Raw genomic sequence first — 27,866 nt, 5'->3', positions numbered from 1 at the left:
CAATCCTCTTTTTACAGAAAGGGAAGACGTCAGATCACCAAAATGAAGATCAGCCATCCCTTTAATTACTCCATTATACTCACGAAATCAAATGGGGACCTCATTTCCTAGGCTTAGCTTAGCCTTGAAGCCATAAGACACACTTTTCCTACTCTCTCTTTTTCTTTTTTCTCACTCCTGGAGTTTATTGTCCACTTGATGAAAGGCACAGCGTTACGGGGTGTGAGAAAGGTGCGCTCGTGTGGCTCAGATAGCAGAGTGGGATTCTCTCAACTTCCTTTTTGGTGTTTTGCTGTTTTGATATTAAAAACCAAACTGTTTCCCTTGACTGTAGCCTGCTTGGTCTTGGGGCGAGGAGGGGGAGGGAGGGTACAGGGCGGGGGGAGGAAGAGGGCTCTGATGAGCCTAGTGCCTTGGAAGGAAGCCTGGAAGCTGGTGGCGGTCACTCAGGATGGGGGCCTGCAGTTGGTTTTGCCAGGCTGGCCGCCGCTGCTGCTTCCCCATAGCTTTCTGAGCCAGGTCACAGGTGGTCGTGCTGGTGGAGGCCTGGGCAGACTCCGAGCGCTCTGAGGACTCCAGCACCGTGGCCATGAACGGGAGAGTGGACTTCCCTTAGAAGAAGCTAGCCCACCAGTGTCCTGGGGTCTGCTTTGGGGAGAACCGGGTGGTGGGGGATGGCTTCCCCAGGGTACTCAGCACTTGCGCAGGAACTGTTACTGGAAGTGGAACCCAGGCGGCACCGTTAGTAGTCGTGGGTGGCCATGAGTGAGCCTCTGGAGGGGATGGCTGCCATGCTGTTGCTTGCGGGCTGGTGGAAACCTTGGCAGCAACCCCTCGCGGGCCTCGGCGTGCGATCACTGATGGTGGGCACGGGGGCACTAGGCCACGAAGCCTATCTGCATAAAAAAAGGCGGGCGGCCGCTCCACGGACCAGACATGCAGGCCCTACTCTCTTTCTTGTCCAATAGTCCTACAATGTTTTCAAGGTACCACTAACTCAATCTTAAAATCACTTTACCTACAAGCAAACGACAGGCAAAGAATTGGTATCTGTATACCTAGACAGCATAACTAGGTCATAAGTTTAAAAATATAATCTGGTGTCAAACTGTGTCATGCAAACACAGAAGCCATCCCTTTTAACACACCAGGTACTACTTGAGGGAAAACAGAGAAACCTAACTTCAGGAGCAGTGTTTCTTGATCTGTCTTTGAAAGGTCACCTGAACCAGATCACCCCAGACTTTTTAAATCTGAAATTCTGGGAATCTAATCTGAAAATTAGATCTGGAAATCAAATTTCCAGATTGGCAATCAAATCTGGAAATCACAGCAAGTTTAAGAACTGCTGTTATAGGAAGACATTGTTGAGTCATTTGTTTAAACGCCAAGGGACGGCAGGACACTACTGACATTGAACCTGAGAACGCAGGGACACAAGAAAGAAAAGGAAAGCCATGTCCTGTCCGGGACCCAGAAAGTCCCTGGCAACATGCCTCCAAGAAAGAAGCAGGAAACTGTTCCCAGAGAAGAGGAGGCGCCTGGAAAAACCCTGGGTCATTGTCAGCTAGGGCTGCTAATTATCCTGGCCGTTTTATTCTTGGGGACACTTCCTCCTTTCTCAAGGTGCTCTGGGGACAGCCAGTAAGGGACCCTCACGTCTGTCCCCTCACTGCAAGAAGGACACAGAGAACGTGAGTCAGGGACTGCATAAGCAGGGCCACCTCTTATAGTCTCAGAGCTTCCTTTAGGCTGAAAAGGATCCAGTAGCCAGGAGCCCTCCCTAGAGACTGGAATTCCAGCCACTCCTGGCCCACCCTCCTCACCACCTATCTCCTGCCTGTCAACCCAAAAGCCCTGAGAAATGAGAAGATCCATAAGAAGCCTCTCAGCACACCTACACCAACTTCAATATCCCCTCCTACAGTGGGCTAAATGATGTCTCCCAAGTTCATGTCCACCCAGAACCTCACAGCATAACCTTATTTGGAAACCAGAGTCTTTGCAGATGTTATTAGATGAGATAAGGTCACAGTGGATTAGAATTGGGACCAAAACCCAAGGACTAGTATCCCTAAAAGCAGAGGAGAAGACATGCACACACATGGAAGGAGGGGCCAAGAGTGTAGTGATGGCGCTATAAGTCAGCCACCACCCAGGATTGCTAAAAGCCACTGACGTCAGGAAGATCCAAGGGAAAATCCTTCAACTGAGCCTTCAGAAGGAACATAGCCCTGATTTCAGATTTCTAGCCTCCAGAACCACGAGAGAATAAATTTCTGTTGTTTTAGGCCACCCAGACCATGGAAATTTGTTACCACAGGAAGCTAATACACCTCCTTTCTTAGGAAGCCAAAGCCTTTAAGTCACATTGCAACCAAAATCTAGAGGTTCTGCAACAACACTAAAAGGAATGCTTCCAATACTGTAGCCGGCCCTGTCCTGGCCTCACTGAGGGCAGTCCTGGCTTTCCTCCTGATCAGTGCCCTCACAGGCCTGCTTTCACCCTGTCCAACAATACTGCAACCTGTTACCCCTGCCAGCTACACACACTCTGCCTGCCATCCTGCACTGGCCCAGGCTGCCCCCCAACGTGCCCAGGGCACCTGGATTTCTCTCTCTGAGCACTTTCCACATTCAGCGTGGCAGCTCTGAGAGGCCAGAGACCTTGCCAATCCTGTACTCAATCACAGCCTGCTGCCTTCCCACACAGCTCACTACAGGGGAGCAGCTCAGCGGGTGCACGAGCCAGTGCACAAACAGCAAGCTCAGCAGCGCGCTCGGCCAGCCCTCGTTCTTCACTACTCAGCCCAGAAACGGGGTCAGCGTGAGTAATTCTGCCTTCTGTGTGACTTCTCACAGCGTGTCCCACACTATATAGATCACTCATTAATTCTACTATTCATTCAAAAACCTATGCATTGAGCATCTATGTGCCTGATATAGTAGTCTGAGAAACAGAGGAAGGAAAAAGCAGACCCAGCCTGTGTCTTCATAGCATGACATGGTGGTGATGGGGTGTAAGTCAGTAATTAATAACCTCACATTAAAGCTGAAAAACAACAGAACAATCTTGTTCATGGGCCTGTTTCCTCTGGGTTCCTAGAGCCTAAAACAGCACCTGGTACATAACAGGATTGCCAAAATTCTGTATGGCTGGAGGATGAATAGGTTGAGAATGGGTAGATGGATGAAAGGAGGGCAGGGAGGGTGCCTGGTATATAACAGGCAGTCAATAATAGGAAAGGTGGATACACAAATGGAGGAAGACAGATGAGTGTATGGATATAGCCTCATACATAACAGGCAGTCAATGAGATGATGAACAAAGGGAAGGACAGAGATGGATATTTAGGGAGCAAAGCACCTGGGATGAAATCTGTACAGAACACAACTTAACAGTATAAAAGGTTTCAGAGCCTTAAGTGGTACCTCTGGAATCACCTCATTTCTTCCTAAATCACCCCAGCTGCCTCCTAGCATCTGAAAGAAATGATAATTCTAAATGAATCTGGTATCCAGATCTTCTGTAAACATTTAGTGGAACATCAGCTTCACCAGCACAAACATGCTCCCTCTCGCTCCCCACCCCTTTCTCTCTGTAATGGGTTAAAGCCTGTCTTGCTCATTCTTCTCTACCACAGTCAGTACTGACTGCTTTACAATGTTGACTCTTGCCAAAATGCACACCACAGACCACTTACCTGGTTGTGTCATCCTTAATTATTATTTTTATGATTCTTCAAGTACCTAAGAGAGACTTTTCTTTGAGGGAATCAGAGCTGACTCTGAAAATTTACTGCCATTTACAACTGAGGGGTGGGGTGGGGTGGGGCAGAAATACCACAACTGGAGAAGAAAAGGATGGGGGGGTGGGGGTTCTGAGAGCATATCCAGTCAAAGCCCCCTTCTATGGCAACCTGTAGTAGAGAAACAGTTTGCAATTTAAAAAAAAAAAAAACCTAACAGAGACCCAACATAAATGTTTACTCTTACATAAAACAGCTAGACTCAGAACAACAGAAGAGGTCCCCATGTGCCTCACCTTTGGGTCTGGCTTGTATCAGGTTAAATTCCCTGCATTTCCAGGCTCTCCTTGGTCTCACTCAGTAACGAAGTTAAAGTCATTCAGACCCTAGGAGGCCTTTTTTCCCTTTGATTTCCCTCTGCTAAAGATAAGAATAACTTTCTGAGTCTCAGAACAATTGTTTCCTATGCTCTCAAATCAGGCCCCAAAGCACCATGATTCATTGATTCATACTTTACCTTTCCACTGAACACCTCCCATGTGTGGGGGACTGTGGGAGGTGATGAGAATTAAACACTGAACAAAACTGATATAGTCCTCGTGCTCCCAACCTGCAACCTGGTGGAATAGACACTCAACAAAGACAAAAACACACACAATAATCATCTAAAAGCTCACTGGCAAGGATATAAAAATGCAGACAGTGGCTCGGAAGGAATGATGTCAAGGGGAGGAAAGCAGACCCTCCCTCTATGTGAGGCAGAGAGCCACATCAAGGCAAAGGGGGAAGTGGCTGATCAGCTACCCAGAAACAAAAGACTTTTGAGACAGGCATTAAGAATTCCCCTAGCATTGTGGCGATGGCTTCACAGGTGTATACAGATAACAGAATTTATCAAGCTGTACAATTTAACAAGTGTAGTTTTTTGTATGCCAATTGAGTTGTTTAAAAAAGAAGACTTTCCCCCTAAATTTGCTGCTTACCTCTCAGGATCTCCAGGACAAGGCAGGTTCCTATAACTACAAACTAATAAAAACGACTCGGCTACACCAAACATCCCACCCAGCCATATTCCTGTTCTTGACTGGCTCACAGCTTCATTCATTCATTCCACAAGGATTTATTAAACACCTACTACAGGTCAGATACTGTCTTCTGTGTTTTCCATTATACTACAAATAAAAACATACATAACCCAGTTCTCCTAGAGCGTGTAGCTTCCTACAAATGTATGCCCAAGTAGAATGTTGTCTACATACTAAGAAGGACTTGCAACATTCTCAGAACTTGAATTTAAGGCTATTCAGAAGAACTTTCAACGTCATGACAGACAACAACTTATTGAAAGCTTACTATGAACCCAGCCCCTAAATGCTTTAAAGGTATTATGTCATGCAATTCTCCCCCAATCCCTTTAAGGTAAGTACTATTGTTTAAATCCAGCTTACAAAGAGGAAAATGTCCAGTTAAGTGGTGGAACCAAGATATAAACCCAAGAGCCCGACTCTAGATCCCACAATTTAAAAATCTATGCTATAGCACTGTAAGGACAAGCTGCCCATCAACTGCCTCAGAAAGCCACTTCACAGTCTAAGCAATTTTTCCAGTACAAATTTTGCTGAGCACATTCTCTGACCCTCCCCCATCAGTACTTCCACCACCTCTGGAGCTTGACAAAGGCAAGTATGAGAAGTAAGGGAGTTCACATGTTTCAGAGCAGCAAGACTCTGCACGAGAGAGACTAACATCTCTCTGGTTCCAAAAGAAGCGCTCAACAGGACACGGAAAGACAACAGTTCAATTCCCCGGCTGCAGGCAGAGTGACACCCAAGGTTCTGGCTGGCAAACTCTTCTGTTCTGCTGGTCTTTTAAGATACAAGTAAGATACAAACTTTCAGGGAGAGATCATGGTTATAACAACGACAGAGTGCAGAGGAACACAGAAATCCTCTGAATCAAAGAACCTTTCCACCAGCTCCCATCCAGGACACTCAACCAGATCGTGTAAAAATCAATATGACTGCTGGCAGTTTATATGCAGCAAGGAGCCAAAATACATCAGCATGTGAGAATTTATGTGCAAAATGATAAAAACCTCTGTGACAAGCCATGGACATCTGTATTAATAGCACAACTCCTATCATTAGAGTCACTCGGGGAAAACTAAAATAAACCTGCCCGAAGACAGCCTCTACGAAGAAACCAACTCTGAATGTCACAAGAGATACAAGAATGATTTTAAGAATGCAGATCCTGTCATACTTTCTTTCCCTAGAAGGCTTTTCACCTTGGACAGCAGACACATTGGTCAAGAGGAGTCTGGCGATGCCTGCGCTGGTCCCAGGCCTCCAAAGGACAATGGGATCCTCATTACAACACCCACTAACACCCACAGTGCCTTACAGGCTAAATGACTCCCATCTAAGACCTGCCCCTTCCAAACCCCATCCAGCTGCTCAGAGCCCCTACCTGGTAAATAGTTCCCTAACACTTAGCCCTACTGCTTACCTCACGCACAAGACTTTTTCTTTTTTCATTAACATTTCTCAACACAGCATTCCCTAACTCTTCACAGAAAACTTGTAGAACCCTTTAGCACAAGTGCTTATCATAACTTTATCAAGCTCTGAAGGGAGGACAACTAGCAAATCCAAACTACTGCTAGAGTTCAGTTTCATTTCTAACTTTCTGGTCAAAGTGAACTACCTTTCCAACGTTGGGGAGGGGCAGTGTGCCTATGAAGCAAGGACTCTAGAAATATACAGACCTTATGAACAACCTGCCATGACTCAGGCAGACCTCCTGACCTCTCTGGCCCTCAGGATGATGAAGAACAGGAGAGGGGCAGGGACTGTTGGACAGAAGTCTGGGAATCACGTCCAAGTGGTGATGGTTGAAGCCAGGGACAGGAGAGATTAATGATGACAGAAAGAGACAAACCCTCTGGTCTGGGAGGCAAAGGTGGCCTGGAACCTTGGGAAGAGCCATAGGACAAAAACGATGAGCTAGGAAGGGATGCTCAGAAGGGGTGAAGAATGCTTGGAGAGTACACCATCGATGAAGGCAAAGGAAAAGAGTCTCGAGAAAGAAGAAGGCCAAGAACAATCACTGGTTTAAGTAAGTGGGCAGCCCCAGGACCTCTGAGACAGACAACAGGTCCAAAGAGAACTATGGGCAGAAACTGGACCTCAGGGCTTTCAGTGGTAAAGGCAGTAAACACAAAATACACTCTCAAACACTCTAGCTATGAAAACAGCAACAGCACAGGATAGTACATAAGTGGGAGAGGTACAAAGGGAAGTTTTGCTGGGATTGGTCTTTTGTTCCCTCTTGATTAAAAGACAATGAAGACTTCAGTTTGCAGATGAAAAGGGAAATGTGCCTCTAGTAAAGGAGGAGAGTCTAATGATGCCTTGTGAGGGGAAGGAGAATGCTCTGGGCCCTAAAGCAATGGATCATGTGTCCAGAGAGGGAGGAGGATTGCAACAGGGAGAGAGAGCTTTAAGAACATCAGTAGGTTTTCCCTGGAGAGAAGGCTGACCAGTCTCTCTACTGATTAACTGTGTCTCCAACCATAGTGCCTATGATACTCAGACACCACAAGGCGAGTCATATTTGAAAATGAACCCACATTCCTTCCCAAGCACCATTCATCTTCCTGAAAGCAAAGCCAGCACCAACGTGAGTGTTTGGGGAGGGAAGAGAAAAGATAAGGCTGCAGTTGCTTCACTTGCTCTGAAGTCTTGTGACTTGGGGGCTGTTGTGTTTGGTTGTTGCTCCTTCTGTTTTATATGAGAACCTGTCTCACTCAAGGGTGAGGAAACTACAGAGTGGACAGAGTCCACACCTACTCATCGTGAAAACCTATTTGAACTGCTTCTTCAGCTAAGATGAAAGTTCTCCTGTTTTAATGGTTTCAGTCTTTCATACCATTATTCAAAACTGCAGACCTTCATTCACATCCTTTGCCTCCTTTTAAAGTGCTGTTTGTGGCTCAGAGAGGATGGTGATAAAACCATTTTTTTAGATCAAGATGCAGTTGGGAATGAAATTAGCATGAAAGAGATAAATAGCATGGCAGAGACAATCAGTAAAAAGATGATCTGGATCACTACCTCCAGTTTAAAATCAATTTAGTGCAAAGACAACTAATTGCTCCTGGGATCTATACAGTACACCAATTATTTATCCTCTGACAGCCATTTTTTAGTAAGGCCAAGAAACCAAACAGGAGGGAAGGAAGGACTACTTGGCCCAGAGATCAGAAACCTACTGGTTAATTCCCACAAGCCAAGGCTGGACCACATATTGAGAGAGCAGATCCCTGTTTCAAAGAGCTTCCAATCTTGCTCCAGGAAAATCCAATGACGAAAATGCTAAATAAATCGTGTCAGAGCACAGGTGTTCAAAACTAAAGCAATCTTTTACCTTGCAAAGCAAGCACTGCAGGCAAGATTCACTTTCACAAAGTGCTCACCTTGAGAGCATCCACCCTGCACACACAACAGGGATTCATTTGCACACGACATTCTCTAACCCCATGTTACAGGAAGTGAGAAGCATTTGCCTCGGCTGATGAGCTAAGACTTGAGAACTACCTATGGTGAGAACTTGACCATGGGAAATAAGGAAAAACTGCGAGAGAGTAAAAGAGGGAAACATGATTGGGGAAACCACAGGGCCACCCACGATATTTACTTCAAACAAGTTTTTACTTGGCTCAAGTTCCAACAGTCTCAAATTTAAATGACCCCAGGGACAGAACTGGCCATCCAGTCTTATAGTCTCCTATTTCTATCAGAATGCTGACCAAAAGCTCAGGGAGTATCTGTTCACAGTCCAGGTAAAACCAAAACTAGTGTCTAGAGTGACTTACAGTTTAAGGAAGGCAGCTGAGAGGGATGGTGTTCTACAGATGAAATAAACAATCCCAGGAGGCACTGTGGGCAGAAATCAACTTCGCCAACTGAAGTTCAAAATTCCTTTCCATCAAGTCAACTCCCCTTCACCAACTAAAGCTTTACCCCTCTAGACACTGCCTTTCAGCTGGACTAAACTCTGTATAGAGCCATAGCCCAGGCTCCACACTCCTGAGGCTTACACAGCCCTGCTTCTCCTCTGAACCTAAGGGTTCCCAGCACAAGCACACATGCCACCCTATCCTCCTGACTGGGCCTTTATCCCTGCTGTTCCCTCCATCACAATGTTTACCTTCCTGGTCTCCCCTCATCCAGATAGACCAATCCTTCCAATGTCATCTCCTCCATGAAGTCCTCCCAATGCCATGTCACCCAGCCTGCAGCATCTCCTGCCACTCACACAAACCAAGAGCCACTCTCCTCCCTGGAATCTCTTCATGGCACTCTGTGCATTCAACGGCAGTTATTATGTTATCGTCCTTTGCAGTATTCACTGTAACCTGGGCTGAGACAGCCTCTCCAAGGCTTGGTTTCTGGATCTTTAAAACAGATCCTAAAACATTGTTTGCAGAAATGCCTACAAACAATAAAAGGAAAAATAGACACCTTTTAAGAACTTCTTACTACATACCAAAGAAATGGTGTGAAATTTACAAACACTGTCTCTTTCGATCCTCGAAATTCTATGAAGGCAGGCACCATCATCCTCATTTCATAGATGAGAAAGCAGATGATCAAAAAGGCTGAGTGATTTGCCCATGTCCACAGCCGGCAAGCACCAGAGCAGAGGTTCTCTCTCTGGCAATCTACCCCCCAGGACCTCCTTCAATCACCAGGCCCCGCTGCCCTTCTTTTCTTCAGTCCCCTGCCTACCTCACAGGGCTCCTCTGAGATAATACAGAAAAAGTCCTTAGCACACGGACTGGTACTGGGTCTCTCTGTTCCCAGAAAGGTCACCATTCTTTAAGGGAGAATTACTGGCATATGCGCATGCTTTAATCATACTAGTCAACAGAGAATGGATAAATGCATAAATGAATGAATGAAATGAAAAGAATGAAGAGTATCAGCTAAACTAAATTAAGAGAAGGACGTATTTTTAAAGCAGGTACTGAACATTCTATATACAGATTCTCACAGGGCAGCACAAAACGTGTCCTCTTTCTCCACAGTGTCTTTCAGATGCAGTGCTCGCTCCGAGTATAAAGGGGAAGGGTGTGGGAGGTCACAGCAGTGGGGTGGGCAGGAATGACACAGTGCCTCCCCAGAGCACCAGGTCCAGTTCTACAACTCTCACTAAGACAAAATCCTCACTGGAGGGAAATCCCATCCAAATCCTCTTTGTCAGCGCCAAGAAGGTCAAGGAGACTAATCCTCCAGAGGACCTGCAATTCTGGCTCACCTGTGCCACACCAAAGGACAGCCTCCCGGGAGCAAGGACGCGGGCCTCAGGGTGGCCCACCCCACGGTTCTCCCTCTGAGCTGGTTCAGCCTCGCCTCACACACGCACCTCAGCTCCCAGCTCTGAGTGTAGGCACCACCCCGGCATGGCAGGTCACGGGCCCGCCCAAACCTCAGTCTTCCCATCTGGAAAATCCAGATAATCCCACAACTACCATCAGAATGCTGATGGGAGCAGTGGCCAGATAATCCATGGAGCCACTGCCTGGTACATAAGGAGCGCTCTGTGTGTGTCAGCTCCAAATGTGGGCAGACGATGGGGACACAGAGGGACCCCGACATCACCGTGCACTGTCCTGGCTTCCAGGGGTAGCAGCTTGGCCCCATGAACTCTAAGAAACCAGTTCTATATAGGAATTAGGTGATCACTCTCAGCATGGTACATAAACACCTCTTTGACAATAACAAGAACTTAAAATGCAGTTGGTCTTACATGGGGGAAAGGCCACTGGGTGGGGAGATAAAAAGGAGAAAACACTAATAGGAAAATGGAAGAGAAGGATGTCGCCTAACCAGTCGCCAACACTCCGAGAGCCAAGGAAGGGGCAAGTCCAGACTCGGCAGGGGAGAGTAGACACGGGTCCCTGTGGGGACACAGCACTTCGCCTATTAAGAAAAGAGACCTGCCCCTTCAGGGTCAGTCCTGCCCCTCAGGCCATCACAGCAAATATCAGCCAGCCAGGAGATCGGCCAGCGGCATCTGGCCATCAACCACGGCAGACATTTGGCTGCTTTAGCTGGCCTTAGTCTTCAGAAACTGATACATCTCTGTACACAAACAGTAGACAGAGAAGTCTCTTCCTTTTCTAAAAATACACATCTGCACTTCAGCACTGCAAAGGCCATCTAGAGCCCATAACAAAGCTGCCATCTGCGGATGTCTGGGCCCCAGGAGGAAAAGCATTTCCTTTATCAACAGCAAAGGGTGTGAAGCTGCTGTTCACCTCGCAGGATGCCTCTGTCTCAGGAAACAGCACGGCACAGAGACGTTCTGTGACCGAGACAGGCTGGTCCTGACTCCCGCCGCGGCCTCTCATCCTGCTCAGTTAACTTCTCTCAGCCTCAGGGTCCTCATCTGTAAGAGACAGTGAGGGCCGCATCCACCCAACAGGTTTGTTGTGGGTGTGATCTTGTAAGGATCAGAGATGACTGCAAATCACCTAGGACAGTTCCTGGCACAGAGCAGGCCATCAACACACAGGAGCTTGGTCATTCCTGAGATCCCAGGGTCTCCCTCCTCCTTTATCCCTCTCTCATTCCTAAAATAACCCAGCCAGGAAGACAAAGACTGATCTTCCCTACTCCCAGGGCAACTCACCCCTGAAGAGCATTCCTGCTGTGTGTTCTGGGCAGCAACACCAGGGCCAAGCAAGTAGGAGGCTGCATGTTAGTGAATGGAGCAGAGGAAGAAAATAAAACCCATCCCACAGTCCTCAGGAGGGCTCCTCCACGCACCCTGGCCTCAGCTAAGGGACAGCAGGGTGCCGAGGGAAGATAAGGCAGGGCCTCTGTAGAAAGGAGGTCACAATCATCTGGGAGGGTTTCCTTCTGGAGTTCACAGACAAGGAGCTTTAGAAGGTCCTGAGTCCTCTGAAACCGAATACGATTTGGGGTGAACATTCCCTTTTTGGGAAAGAGTCCAGAACATCCATCAGACTCTCAACAAAGTCTGTGACATTTCCCCAAGAAAACCACCAATTCATTAAGGGAAAACAGTGTCTGGGCGAAAGAGAACAACATAAAATGATCTCTAGTTTCAGCTCACAAAGTGCTCTACCATGCGCCATCTCACTTAGTCCCCATGACAGCAGAAGGGGACAGTCACCATCCCAAAATGAGGAAACTGAGGCTCACAGGAGGTCACCACTTCCCAAGGCCCCTGTACGAGCAAACGGCCAAGTCAGGATGCAACCCCAACAGAGTCTGAAGCCAGGGCTCAGGATCCTCATCATCACGTCAAGAGTGTTACCTCCTCCAGGCCAAGCCCCCAATCTTACAAAACCAGAAGGAAGGGTGGGAGGAAGGGGGGAAGGGAAAAGGGGAGGGGTCAGAATGTGACTTACAGTTCAACACTCTTTCCACTACACCCATCCTGTCTGTCTTCACACACTGACACTGAGAAATTTTCTAGACATCAGGAAAGAAACAAGACGTCATAAGGAAGTATACAGAAAGCTGGGTATGTTACATCAGTACCAAAAGCCCCAACTTCCTTGCTGGGAAAATGAGGGTTATAAATGACTACTCCATGCACATTTGGCATGTAGCAAGCATTCATGAATGGTAGGCATCATTGTAATTAGTAAAATCTAATGAAATCACATGTCCTAGTGATTAAAAGTGAAAGTCGCTCAGTCGTGTCCAACTCTTTGCGACCCCATGGACTGTACAGTCCATGGAATCCTCCATGCTAGAATACTGGAGTGGGTAGCCTTTCCCTTCTCCAGGGGATCTTCCCAATCCAGGGATCAAACCAGGGTCTCCCACACTGCAGGCAGATTCTGTATCAACTGAGATATCAGGGAAGCCCAGTGATCAAAGGTGCCATCTTTATGTCAATGAACCCCAGATTGCTTCGGTGAGCCCATCTCCCTGCATCCCTGAACTCTGCTCAGATGCTGGTGAGAGAGGCCTCACTGTGGCTCCCAGAAGTGATCACACTCTCCCCCGCAGCTGCCTGCTTGGGAAGCCAGTAGTGGCAGCCAGCAAGACTTGGGAGCAAGCCTAGGTCCCAGAGCCAACTATTCGACATCATCCGAGGTGCAGAGAGGTCTTGGAAACCTCCAGGGTAATTACAGGAGGTGGGGAATATTCATGGCAGGCTTCTCTAGATACAGAAAATAAAAACAGAAAATAAGTATAAGAAGTTCTCAAAGGTGAGGCAGGGCCACCTGAGACAGATATGCAAACAGATGAAAAGGCCAGGATTTTGGTGGATAAGGTTTTGGGAGGATAAAAGTTTGAGAGACCTCTGACTCACAGGCCCTTCATCCCTACCAAAAAGCACGTCTAACTGATGTGATTCTCTAAGAATGATAATTTTTATGAGTTGGACCCACTCTTCACAGTCAGAATATACCATCTCTAACACCATCGATGAAGTCCCCACACAGAAAATAACTATTTACAGTAACAGCTGCCATTTATTTATTAAATATTTACACTCTATGCTGTCTCTTACATATATTATCTCATCTAAGTCTCAAAATGGAATTTTGAGAAAATTCCCATCCCCATTATACAGATGGGAAATTGGCACCGAAAAGGTTAAACAGCCTGTCTAAGGTCATAGGGCTAGTAAGTGACAAAGAGAGCTGTCTAATTTCCATGCTCATCCTACTATGTGTTTTCACATAAAATATTGGGTTCCACCCATAAGGCCTCTAGACAGGTTTTTTCCTAGTCCTTCCAGAAAGTGAGGGACTTACTTATTCACTCTACCCTAATCCAAAATACTTTTTATGCTAGGTACTGAACCCAAAATAAACCCCACTAAGCCAAGCAACAGCTATGCTCATAAGCACACAAGACAGGGGTTTAAATAACACAAAATACATGTGAGGTGAGGAATTAACAGGTAAGGGAAAAGAGGATGTGACCACGAACCTTTTATCCCATAGACCAACATACCCAGAGCATTCCACACTCCTATCTTCTCAAGAACAATCTCAAGAAAAGATGCCTTCTTCAAAGAGAACAAGATTCCAGAAATGTTAGTAAAGTGTCTCTAGAATAAGGAGAGGTGACCAAAGAAACATGCATATGTGCTAATCCATTTCAGTAGCATCCGATTCTGCAACCCCATGAACTATATATAGACTGCCAGGCTCCTGTCCATGGGATTCTCCAGGAAAGAATACTAGAGCACGTTGCCATGCCCTCCTCCAGGGGGTCTTCATGACTCAGGGATCGAACCCATGTCTCTTAAGTCTCCTGCACCAGCAGGCAGGTTCTTTACCACTATCACCACCTGGAAAGCCTGACCAAAGAAGAATGCAGAGGACATATCGCTTAAAAACAAAATAAAAAAAGCAAACACGTAACACCCCACAAGTGTTCTCCATTAGATTTCCCAAAGCAAGTCATGACTTTGGAACCAACCCATTAACACAAATCAAAATAATCTGAAACAAATGTTCCCATTTAAAGGTCTGCTCCCCCCTTGAAGAGTTCTACAATGTTCTACCAGGGTAAATGTACTTTCACACACCAGGCCACCTCACTCCGGTAATTACCACCAGACTTGAGGTTTGCATGGCTCTAACCAAGCCAGCAAAAGTCTATGAATCCCAAAACCAATAGCAGAGGTCATAAGAGAGACGGCAAGAGGTAGACACAACGGACGTGGGAAATTCTGCAACAGTACCTCCCTCTGAAAATGAAACACTCTCTCTCTGGATTTTTGTTCCTAGAAGTCATCCTTCACAGGACTCACACCCTTTGGCCATCTCCTTTGCTCCAGCCAGAGGAACCTGTCACTTAGCAACTACTCTCCAACAAAATACTAAGGAAAACTGGGAAACCAAAACCAGGAGGCCAAGATGAAGTCAAGCTTTTGAAAACTCTTGCTCCCTAGCATTCACGGGATAAGCTTCAAGCAAAGCAACAATTTCCATCAGACCTGGGCTCAGAGCAAGAGAAGCTCTGCAGAGGTGCCCTCACTCGATGTCACTGAAGAGTCACCCTGAACCACTCAGACCAGGGCAAAGGTTCTTATTAAACTTCAAGGACTCAATACACTGCAGAAACCACAGGATCCCCCAGCTCTCACCCAATCTGTCCTCAACTACAGTGTAAGCATGGTGCCAACGAGGTCCTGAATTTGGCCCAACGTGTCTTCCAGCCCAGGCAACTGGCTTAGCACCACAATAACTGACAGCACTGATTACAGCCTCAGGGCCCTTCCTTAAAGCCTCACCTAAAGTCAGTCCCTGATTTGCTTCTTTCCTGGCTTACAGTTACTTTGCCTCATCGTTTTTTGTTGTTGTTGTTGTTTGCCTCCATGAACACAGGGACCCTGATTACTGCTGTTATCCTTCAACCCCAGAGATGGGCACAAAGAAGGCACACAACTAATACTTACCATGTGATGGGGATAAGATGGTGAGAGGAAAACCACACAGAGGCCCTCGTATATCGTCATGTGGTAAGAGAGATATCCTAACACTACTAACTTGCCTAAATAATCTATTACGGATCCAGTTTTCACAAATTTATTCTTATGACTTTTCACTTTCAGTCTCAAGGAAAATAAATGAATTACATGTGTTTGCTATCTACTGTGTGAAAGTAACATTTCTTTTTATCTTCCTAAATTACCTCTATTGAACCTTTTCTTAGAGGGGGAACAGAAGGGAAGAAACTTGCAGAACAGATATTAAAGGGGTGGCTAAATCCAACTGTTATTCTAGAATGTGAATAAGCAAGCCCACACTTCCCCTAACCATTCCTTGATGATTTTCTCTCAGTTATGAAGGGAGTACACACATGGGGAGCCTGAGAAGAAGGCTACATGAAACTCCACAGATAACTTTTCTGATGACTCCACTGCCCAACTAACTAGGCTCAAAAACATCATGGCAACTACTACTGACCCCAGGCTCTCTCATCTGTTTACCTACGAATCTTACAACTATCTGAAATTTCTATCCATCTACTTGTTTAAATGGATCTGTCTTCTCCACATGAATCTGAGTTTCGTAAGAGCAGAGCCTTGTCTGTCTTGTTCCCAAGAGTGCAGAACATTTTAGGCCCCATAAAACAATCGTCAAAGAAACTTAACAGTAACTACATGCTTTGTGAGATTGCCTAGGCTTCTGAACAAAGACAAAGAGCCTGTTCCTTCTTGAAAGAAAAAAAATAATCTATGGATTATTCCTCCATGATGAGGTAAGGCTTTGCCAGCCCCTCCCCATCATATATTCACATGGCTCTGAGTAAACTCAGTTCAGGTTCCACCCAAAAACTGTGTAAACTTAGCTTTTTTAACATCTGCAAATTCATAAATCACACTAATCATGATGATACAGGGACTCAACAAACTACCCAGGCCCTGAATGAACCTATTCAGCAAGAGTAGAATCAACAAACGTGGCACATTATATTTTCCAAAAACAGCCCCACCAACACAGCCCATCCCACATGCTACTCTTACAATAAGTGAGACACAGACACTCCTCCATCAAGCAGTGGGGCCTATGTTCCCCTTCCCTTGAACCAAATGGGCCATTGCAATGTCCTCACACGAAAGAACACAGCACGAGTAATATTGCAGGACTTTAGAGGCAAGATCAAGAGCCAAGATGGCATTTGCCCAGTGTGCACTCCCTGCTGCTCTTGACACATGACTCTAGAGCCCACAGTGACCTTGTAGAGCTGGAGAGACCGTACAGAGAGACCACATAAAGAGTTACCCACTTGCTCCCACCTACTCCCACCATCAGCTCTTCTGGTCCTCCCAGCCCAGGTGCCACGCGAGTGGACCAGAGAGATGATTCCAGCCCCAGCCCTCAGTGACAATAGGCAGAGCCGAAACAAGCTGCCCCTGATGAGCCTTGTCCACAATGCAGATCCATGAGTAAAGTAAATCCTGTTGCTTTGAAACCATTGAGTTTGGATGTATTGTGTTTTTCAGCCACCAAAGCTGCAACACATACAAAATCAGTAGTAACAGTCTCTCATCTGTAGTTTTCACCACCATGTCTGGGTGGTGGGGGGTGGTTCAGTCCACACGCAGTGTATATATACACACACACACAAATATACAACCCCAAGATTTCTGGGTCAATGAAAGTCACATAACAAGAAGCAGGGGAAAAAAATTCCAAACCGCACAGCACACAAAGTTTTTCCAAGTTCTCCAGTCTCTGAGCTCTTTAGACTTGAAGAAGCTGCTCTTTGGCCAGCAGCCGCTTTCCCCCTTCACTGTACATTTCATTCCCCCAAACAGAGACTGGAAAGTAAGAACATTCCCTTTTGAACAAGCTCTTTTTACCAGCTTGTTCACTCACTCTCAGGAAAGCCTCACTCTGGAACTCCTTTTGTTTTGAATAAGCTAGAATAGGGATTATCTACCTATGTAAGAGCGCTCTTAGATCTCTTTTGGCAGACATTAATCAACCAAACTTGGAGGGATATTCTTCTAATCTGGAGAATCCTTCAAGTCTCATATTTGTTGAAAGAATATTTCACATGCACATGATTATGATCCTACATGGATGTCAGCATCAGACACTCATGAGTCCAAATACAAGCTCAACCACTCAGCAGTTGTGGGACCTCTGGCAAGTTATTTGACTTCTCTGTGTATCAGTTTATTGTACCTGTGATGGAGACAAAAATAATCCTCAACGGGGTGTTGTGAGAATTAAATGAGGTTACTACAACTAACATTTATAAAGTGGTTACCATACGTCAGACACTGTTCTAAGTGCCCGAAGGCACTCAAACCATCCCTGGCCCACAGTGGGTGTCCATAGGCAGTGGCTGTCATGAGCATCATTATTACTAATGTAACATCATTAGATGACGATATATTCCTCTGACTGAAGCCATAACCCTTGGGGTAGCTCTGTAAACATCAACTCTTATTACAGCCTAAGGGCCATGAGCCTCAAATTTATAATCAACTCACAAAGCTGTAAACACATAAGATGTATAAGAATCAACTGAGGTGCCTGTTAAAAAGAAGATCCCTGGCTACATCTCCAGAGATTTTGATTTAATAGTCTGGGATGGAGTCTAGGAAGTTGCTTTCTTAACACCCCCACCCACCCACAGGTGACTCCAACAAACCCTGCCCTAAAGATGCTGGTGCAAATATCTGGACTGAATCAATCCTGATGCCATAGAAAGAGCATATGCTCACAGTGAGAAGTCCTGACTCTTATCTTAGCTGCACCCCTAACTATTTCTATAGCTGGGACACCAACCCTTAACTTCTCTGGGTCTTAGTAAAAGGCAGGCTTCAGATTAGATAAGCCCAAAGGTGCCTTCTTTTCAAACCTGACCCCAGAACCTGACTACTAGACCCAAGTCCCTCAGACCCCCCGATTTTGTGCATTTGTAGCAAATGAACTAAGAATACCCACTTTTATTAAGCCCCCACATTTATTAAGTCCCCACTATGTGCAAGACCACTGTCCAAAATGCTTCATTCATTTAAAAATTTCTAACGTTCACAACCAGCTGCTAGAGGTTTAATGACTGTCTCAAATAACGCGGCCAGTAGTAGCACAGCCTTGCCTCTGTGCCCGGTTAACCGGACCCGACACCTGTGTTCTTACACAATTATGCCTCTGGTCGTCTCACTGCAAAGTTTGTTTTCTTTGCATTTCTTGTTTTGTTTTGTGCCTTTGAGATACAAGGTAAATGCCTAAGCTCCTCAGCTCTGCAAAGAACCAAAGGACAGAACAGGGCAAAGAGGGAGAGAAGTGGGGCAGCTGGGACCCAAAGCCCAAAAAGGAAGCTCAAATGAAGTTGGAAAAGCAAGCTACCGTGTCAGAACGATGCCTTTACTACAAAGTACTGAGGTCAGTCAGCAGGAGAGAGGTGGAAGGAGATAGCAGAGAAGTGAAGACAGAGTACTGAGGTCGGTCAGCAGGAGGGTGAACAAACAAAATTCCCGAAGATCTTCCCTCCCTTTCTTAATTCCTCCCCTGGGAAGAACAGGCCTTTTCAAGAGAGTATCTTCCACGTGCTTTGCAATACAATGGTTAAGTTTCTCAAGATGTCCACTCCTTTGTTTTCTCTTGCCAAATAACTTAAAGGGAAGCTAATCCCAGGCCTCTTGCCTCCAAACCTCATTGCTTCATCCTGCGACTCAGAGGGAAAAAGGAAAGCCAGCACAAAAGAGGAGAAAGAGCACTCACTATGGCAAGTTCCACAGAATGGGTTTTAAATAAAAATTGTTTGGTTTTCCAACATTGCTCTGTGAGAGATTTAAAGGGGTCTTGAAGGACAGGCGTCCTTGGTAGCTCAGACAGTAAAGAATTCACCTGCAATGCAAGAGATCCTTCAATCCCTGGGTCAGGAAGATCCCCTGGAGAAGGGAATGGCTACCCACTCCAGTCAGTATTCTTGCCTGGAGAATTCCAAAGACAGAGGAGCCTGGTGGGCTACAGTCCGTGGAGTCTCAAAGAGTCGGATATGAATGAGTAACACTTTTACTTTCACTATTTTTTTTGAAGGACAGGCAGCCCAGGGTAAGTTGCCAGGAAAAGCACAGGATTTGAAATCAGAAAACTCAACCCCAGCACTGCAAGAGATACTTCCTATCTGACCTGGGGCAAATTACACCATCTTCCTCCAGGTTCCACATCTGTAAAATGGGCTCAATAACACCGACATCACTGACCTGTTTTAAAGAAGAAATGGATTAATGTATGTGAGATGCCTATCATGGTATCCAACCCAAAGTTTTTCTAAATTGGGAAAGAGGTAAGCAAAAAATGACTCATAACATCTTATTTATATTTGTTTAGTTTCAGATATCTTCAAACTACTCTGTGGCACCCTGCAGTTCTCTTCCAATCTTCACTCTTCCAAGAAACCGAGGGACAACTTCTCCTGCAAAAACAAATGCTTTCGAGATGTGTCAAAACACCCACCGGTGACAATGAAAACCATGGTGATTACTTCAGGCTGGTACATAGGAAGCTCAGTATCATCCAAAGCCCAAAACAGAGCAAAGAGAAAAGGTGGCCTAATAACACACGCAAGTCAGGGCATTTAGCTCTTGCTTTACAGGTTATACTGAATTTTAGTACTGGAAGAAGGGACATTTTCTTTAAAGTTGTAAATGATTTACAAGACTGTTTCACTACAGAGGAAAATGCTGTCAGGTGTTAAGGAAGCCAGCATCTTTCTCCAGAGGGGAAGCATGAATGCTAGATTCAGGAGGAAGTCAAAACCCTACAGAGATCATTAACTGAGTGAGACAGAGACTTGGCACAGCCAGTTCAGAGCCGCTGTGACGGCACCACCACCGAGGGTTCCTGGCCTGGAACTCCAACAGAGGAGGGTGGGGCCTGTGAAAAGGGGCAGCAATCCTGCCTTTGCTCTCTAACAATCCAGACATCACATCAACATATACCCAAGAGCTCCATTCCTGGGTGAAGCAGGCATGGCAACCAAGGCACTGGACTCAGGACAACATGGGTTTAAATCCTAGCTCTGCCATTAACTAGCTCTGTGATCTAATGCTCTGTGCCTGGATTTCCTCATCTGCAAAATGGTTATAATAACAGAAGCAATCTTTTGTGAGTTTTGCGAGTACTGTATGAGTGAACACAAATATAGAACACAAATATAGATCACAGCAAGTGCTCAATTATATGAAAGCTATTACTGCCTACCTCACTGTGTTATTAGCCAGCCATTACTGGGCTTTTCTTCTGTACCATGTGCTAACCATAGGTTGCCAATTAGGCCCCCAAAGCCCCGTGAGTCAATGAATGTAAAGCACTGAGCTCAGTGCCCTCAGAAACATAGAAAATGCTCGATAAGGGGAACCCACCCTTGCAACTATCATTATCAAATCAAACCCAAAACACCCCTTCACTCAGTTCTGCAAAGATATCTGGGTAATACAATTTGAAGAAAATCACATATTAGGCATCTATTTTGTAACACATAAACCAGATCTTTTTGATGGGTCAAAGCCTCTAGTTGCAAACAGCCTTGATTATTACCTTGAGAATTTCACTTTAATACAGATTTCAGCACCCAGAAATTAAATTAGTAAGGCCTACTGGATGCTCTCTTACACGAGGATTCTATGGCCTAGAGGGAAGAGAAGGGGCTTCTATACCAAAAATTTCTCCTCTGATGGTTCAAATGGTTCCATGCACTTTGAGAATACCCATTTAAATTCCAGATAAGTGTACGTGCTGGTAAAGCATGTGCTTTATATCAGTTCATGTGCTTTATATCACTTCATGAGCTAGGCAGAGCCACCCAACCATGAAAGAAATATCAGGAAAAGAAAAAGATACAGTACAAACTTAGTTCAAAAAAAAAAAAAAAAAGTCAATCCCTATAAATACTTCTTCCTATTTCTGATCCAATTCTTTTCTATCAGAGGTAGATAAAATTGATCCTCCACCTGCCCCAGGCTACTTTGCTTTGACAAATGACAGTGTTCACATTGGACCAGGTAGAGTATAGCCTCAGTATTGTTAAGTAAAGTTATATTATTAACATTAATCTTGGTCCACATAGTAAGAATAGCACTTTTCAGGTGATATGGCACATTGGGTAATGGTCACAGATCTTTAATGTAAGTTTCTCTGCAATGTGACTTTGCCATTCATCACTTCTCCACTCTCTTGAATCTTGGCTGGCCTTGAGACTTGCTTTGGTCAGCAGAATGTGGTAGAAATGATGCTATGTGAATTCCAAAGCCTGGGCCTCAAAAAGACCTGAAGCTTCCACCTCTACCATCTCAGAACACTGTCCTGAGACTGTCATTCCATGGAGAAGCCAAGGAAGAGAGACCACATGGGGAGAGAGAGGGGTCCTATGTCCCAGTGAAATGCATCTGCATGAGCAAGCCCAGGAGAGGCAAAAGTAGCATCCAGACAATCCACTGAGTCACCAGAAGAGACTCTAATAACTATTGCCACCTTCAGTCTCAAAGGTTTGGGGTAACTGGTTATATAGCAAGAGATAAGTGATACAGGTAGACTAATTGGAGTTTAATTTTTGAAATGAGTTTTCAAAACAATCCTAAACTTACCTAACTCAATAACAGGCAAAATCTAGGTTACTGGAACTCAGGAATAGCAGCTACCTTAGGATAGGAGGAATGGGATGGGAAGGGAACTTTATGGGATGCTGATAATTTTATTTCTTGGCCTGAGTAGTGATTACATGGATACATCCACTTTGTGATATATTTATCAAACCCTGCAATTCTGAGCTGTGGACTTTTCCAGATATATACTAAACTTACATTTTTAACAGTTTAAAATAAGCCTCTCTTGGAAAAATCTCTTTGAGAAACATAGGTATGTGGCTAAAGGAAATAAATAATCATGCTCATAATTTTTTTTTGATGAAAATTTCCTCATAAAAGCATATAACACACACAAGTCCAGTTTTAAAAACTCAGTCTCACTTGTTAACTCTGAGCATGTTTCTTCCTTGCCAAAAACATAACCCATTTATGAGTATAAAGATATCCCCCGAAATCCCAGGAAACTCTGTAATGCCTAGATCAAGATATTTAAGTCCTGGTTTGAAATTTTCATGTCATTTCAGAAACACTGTATAAATCACTTACAAAGTAAAAGGTCCTCAGAGCTTCTGTATACACAGGTCTGTCTCCCTTGGTAGGTCACATGATTAGGACACATTTGATCCTGTACAAGACATCTACTGAGACACTTGGGCCACCCCAAAAGTTCCTCGAAATCTGGTCCTATCAAAAATATCCGCAAGTGAACTTCCTTGATGGTACAGTGGATAAGAATCCACCTGCCAACATGAGTGACAGGGGTTCAACCCCCTATTCAGGAGAATTCCACATGCCACAGAACAACTGAGCCTGTGTGCCGTAACTATTGAGCCCACATGCTGAAACTGCTGAAACCCATAGACCTAGAGCTTGTGCTTCGCAACAAGAGAAGCCACCGCAATGAGAAGCCCGTGCACAGTCCCCACCCTCTGCAACTAGAAAAGGCCCGCACGCAGCTACAAAGACCCAAAGCAACCAAAAATAAACAAATTAATTTTTTAAAGGCAGGATATATAAAAACAAAAATATATCCATGAGTATACTTGGTCCATGCCAAATGGTCCTTGATATTCAGGGTCCTGCCAAAAACATGCACATATGGAAAATGTCTGAGTTCAAATTGCCCATAACACTTACTTACACTTTCAGTTTACGGAATTAATATATTAAAAAATATTACCATCTTATTGGTCCAATAATTGTATTGAGGCTATACACCAATAATAACCATTCTTGCCTCAGTTGTCTAGCTGGGGTTAGGTAGATGGGTTAGGGTTCGAATCCCACAGAAGAGCAGAATTTATATTAACTATGTATGCCCAGGAAGAGTCCTACAGTTAGAGAAATGTACAGAGGATGACTGACAAGTTGAGGACGGAATCTCACAATGCATGCATGATGCATTAATACGTCACTGGGCATTTGGATGAATGTGGCTGGGTCCTTCAATAAGGGCAGAGTTTGAAAGGAGGAGCCTGGTCAAGTTGCTGTGTAAAACAAGCAGTGAGTGTAATGTAAACACTCAACAAAGTTATTTTGCTTGTATGGGAGGAGAGAGAATGGGTGTGGCTCTCCTACCACGTAAGAGGTCTGGTTAAGAGTCACCATGAAGAGAATATCAGGCATCTAATTAAGCCCCATACAACTATACCAGTGCCTAGGATTAAGGGGCAATATTACCCTTGCATCAATGCTCTACACGGTAATACTGCAGTATCCACAAAAATGTCTGCCACCATTTGGAAACGTTTTAGTGGGTATGACTCCCATACTTAACTGTCAATCAGCAGCGACCACCACACCCTCAGCTAGTGCCTACCTGCTGGCTGATTCAGCCCAGACAAATCAGGATTCAATACATAAGACATTTAATTAGGTTTCCCCTACCAGTGACCACTGGACATATAGCTATAGAAGAAGTAAACAACTCTTTTCTGTTGCTTGGCAATGTGTTATCTTTGAAAATTCCACCAGAGTATGGTGGAAATAGTAACTCACAATAGAAAAGCCAGTGCTGCATTATAATGGCTTTTATTACTATTTTCATTGCTTTAAAAGAGAAAGAACTAAAAGGCACTGACACTATGAAGAAAGGAGAACCTATAATGCCCGACATACACAAGTCAGGATTCGGATAACATCATCATCAGTCAAGATGGGACAAGAAAACAGAGACACAGCACTGATGGCAAAGGAAAGGAAGGAAAACCCCAAATAAGCTAAAACAACACACAGAAGAACCAAATGCAGCACCATCACAGGCACTTCTAAGAACTCATCATGATACTCATGATGATGAGGTCCTGTTAAAACTACCAGAAAGAAACTCATTAAAGAGGCAAGTAAAGAGAACTGAAAGTAGACCTCAAGCTTCAAACCCAGCTTCACCACATGGAAGTCAAATTCTAGAAGAGTATAAAGTGACCACTTTTCATGCATGATGCCTATGCTCAAGATGATGACAGATTTCCTATTTACACAACTCATGACAATATTCAAGAACCAGTTCCACATTATTCCATAATGGCATCTTAAAGGTGGCACCAATGCAGTGCAATTATTTACTGTGCGTGGTGTCTCACTGGTTTAGACCATGACACTGGTTCACATGCTAACAAGTTCAGCTATTTATTGTGCATGGTGTTTCACTGGTTTAGACTATGCCATTGGCTCATACACTAGCAGTGAAAGGTGAAAAGACACTTACACATATACATATAAGAAAGTATTGCATTTGCAAGGGAAAGAAATCTAATCAATAACTCTTCACTGTACATGATGGATTTCAAAACTGCAAATATAAAGGTGATTAGACTACTCCTAACAAGTGCACAAGTGAGAGGATGCTTGTTTCATTTTCCACAATAACTGTGACAAAAAAATACCTTTTGAGTATAATGTGTGAGCATATGACAAAGGAACGTAACACCCGTAAGTGTCAACCATCTTGTTTGGACTGCCATTTCTGCCTTTTGAAGATGTAAATGAAACTTTTAAGCATTATGAGGAATGCAAAAGAAAACCCAGATGACCTAATAGATTATGTGGAGAAAACGCACGCCCATGGAAGACATGGCACAAGTTCCAAGATCTCCCCCAGAAACTTGCAATGTTTATACATCAGGGCTGAACACAGATCACAGAATGAACAATACAGTGGACGGCTGGCAAAGCAAATTTCAAGAGTTGATGGCAGTGCATCATTCTTCAATCTGAAAATTTACTGACATATTAAAAGATGAACAACAAAGCAATCAATAAGTTAGCACCCAAGTTCTTGGTGGTAGAAAAATATAGCCATCAATTATTCAATAATATGAACAAAAGCAAAACCATATTACTGAAATTGTTTACAAATATAATGAACATAAATCCAGTAATCAGGTTAACATATACCTAAAAGACTACTCACTGACTTAATAGTAACCTTGACAAACTTTATCATGAGGACGAACAAGAATAAATGTGAAAACCAAACTTCATCATGAATTACAATAAAAATAATGTAAATAAAAATTTAACTAAGTTAAATGTTTGCAACATTGAATGAATCATGGATCAAACATCTCAATGGATATTGGAAAAGGACCAAATTTCAGTGATCTCTTGGCAAAATTAAATGTTTGTATTATTTAATGAATCACAGACTAAATGTCTCAATGAAAGTCTCAGACAGGACCAAATTTCAAGGACTTTTTGGCATGGACAAAACAGCCTGTAAAAGATCACACAAACTCTATAAGAACACATTTCTCTCATCTCACTGTCCCCCAGCCCCAGCATCTTCATCCTAAAGACAAAGAGAGTCACTTGTTCACAAAGAAAGGACTCAACACATGTCTGTGGTTGTTAGGACACCCCAAAGCCCTTAACAATGTTTATATCCCTTGACTAAGTAACTCCTCTTCAAGGAGTCTGTTCAAAGGAAATAATTTTATTAAATGGAGACAAAGATTTACATTTGATATTATCAAGTTCTTTAACACAGAAAAAATTAAGAATGGAAATCCTTTAAATGTTTAAAGTTAGGAGATTAGATGAGGAAATGCTATACGTTCATAAAGCAGAAACACAAAGACATTTAAAATGACATTAAGAAAGAGAAAAGGAGGAATTCCCTGATGGTCCAGTAGTTAGGACTCAGTGCTTTTACTGCCAAGGGCTCAATCCCTGGTTCTAGGAACTAAAGTCTTGCAAGCCACATGGTGTGGCCAAAAAAACAAAGGAGAGAGAGAGAAAAGAGGTTCTCTCTTTGAGTGTCCTTCTTCCTACTTCTATACAGCTTTCAGTACTTCTCAGATTTTCTACAAAGTGCAAGTGTTCTTCACTTCTTACTTTTACAATCAAAACAAAAGAAAGAAAAAAACCGGAAAAATGCATTGAACTGAAGGTATTTAACATTATAATCTTTCTCTTTGAGTAACCATTTGTGATTTTATCCATTATTTACATTCCTTGCCTGGAATCATAACTTCAGCTGTTTACATACCTTGAACATTCTACCAGTCAACTCCCAATGAATCACAATAATCTATCTTTCTTTCTTCTCCTCTAGGCTTTGAGTTCTTCATTTTCTTTGTAAACCCAACGCTCAACATAGTGTCTTTGCCTTAATGGGCACTCAATATATTTTGACTGAAAGCTGCTGGATGTCAGATTAACAAGAGGATTTATCTACTGCGTGGCAGCAAGGGCCATGTTTCCCTACATATCCCATGCCTGGCGCACACAAGATCTAAAATAAGTATATGCTATTTGTCTTAGTCTGTGGTGCCATAAGAAAATTTGAGACTAGGTGGCTTAAACAATAGACATTTATTTCTCAAAATTCTGAAAATTGGACGTCTTGAGATCAGGCTGCCCGAATGGTTGGGTTCTGGTGAGGACTCTAGTCCTGCTCCACACAGTCACCTCCTTGCTGTGGGCTCACATGACATCTTCTCTGTGCATGTACACAGGGTTGAGGGGCAGGGAGAGCAAGCAAGCACGAGTGCACACACATGTCTCTTCTTTAAAAGACACTAATCCTATGTAACCCCACCCTTAAGATCTCATTTAACTCAATTACCTCCTTATAAGCCCTATCAAATAGTCACATTGGGTATAAAAGCATCAACATATAAGTTGTGGGGGTGGACAATTCAGTCTATATCATTAGTAAATGAAAATCGATAACATTTCACCTCACCAGTGGATCACTAAAGTGATACCAAAAATAGATTATTGCCTATGACCAGAACAACATCTGATAGGGTGCACCAAAGAGAAGTATAAGATTTTGGTATGTCTTCCTAATTTCATGCAGAACAGCAAGTCAAGAAAGAATATGGGCAAACACAAAACTCCCCAAACAGCCTAAACAATATAAAAAAGAACAGAGATGGAGGAATTATGTTCCTTGCCTTCAGACTATACTACAAAGCGATAGTTATCAAAACAGTATGATACTAGCACAAAAATAGACACACAGATGAAACAGGATAGAGAACCAAGAATAAACCCACACATTCATGGTCAATTAATCTACAACAAAGCAGGCAAGAATATACAACGGAGAAAAGACAGACTCTCTTCAACAAGTGGTAATGGAAAAACTTGACAGCCACATGTCAAAGAAAGAAATTAGAACATTCTCTAACATCATATACAGAAATAAACTCAAAATGAATTAAAGACCTAAATATAAGACTGGATACTATAAAACTCCTAGAGGAAACATAGGTGGTACACTCTTTGATATAAATTGCAGCAATATCTTTTTGGATCTATCTCGTAAAGGAAAGCAAATAAAATAAAAAATAAAACACATGGGACCTAGTTAAATTTAAAAGCTTTTGCACAGCAAAGGAAACCATCAACAAAATGAAAACATAACCTACTAAATGGGAGAAAAGATATGCAAATGATACAACCAATAAAGGACTAATAGCCAACAGATATAAACAGCTCAACATTAAAAATAAACAACTTGATTAAAAGAAGAACCAAATAGGCATTTTT

At 43.8% G+C, this 27,866-nt stretch overlaps 1 protein-coding gene and 1 pseudogene across 14 annotated transcripts in view; both read right to left on the bottom strand.

The window, feature by feature from the left end:
- ARHGAP26 (Rho GTPase activating protein 26) overlaps positions 1-27,866 on the bottom strand; it is a 548,614-nt gene that overhangs the window by 367,575 nt on the left and 153,173 nt on the right. For 7 of the 14 annotated variants that reach the window (XM_070465556.1, XM_070465553.1, XM_070465555.1 and 4 more), the window contains one exon: positions 12,193-12,256. The exons of the other annotated variants lie outside the window; for them this stretch is intronic. In XM_070465556.1, coding sequence (XP_070321657.1) covers positions 12,193-12,220 — 28 coding nt within the window. In that variant the 5' untranslated portion in view covers positions 12,221-12,256. The remainder of the gene's footprint in view (positions 1-12,192; positions 12,257-27,866) is intronic. 14 annotated transcript variants of the gene reach the window in all.
- On the bottom strand, positions 447-793 carry LOC139032584 (pancreatic progenitor cell differentiation and proliferation factor pseudogene; annotated as a pseudogene).

This window comes from Odocoileus virginianus, chromosome 3 (assembly GCF_023699985.2).
Source record: "Odocoileus virginianus isolate 20LAN1187 ecotype Illinois chromosome 3, Ovbor_1.2, whole genome shotgun sequence".
Classification (NCBI taxonomy): Eukaryota; Metazoa; Chordata; class Mammalia; order Artiodactyla; family Cervidae; genus Odocoileus; species Odocoileus virginianus.
This window is presented reverse-complemented; position numbering and strand designations above follow the sequence as displayed.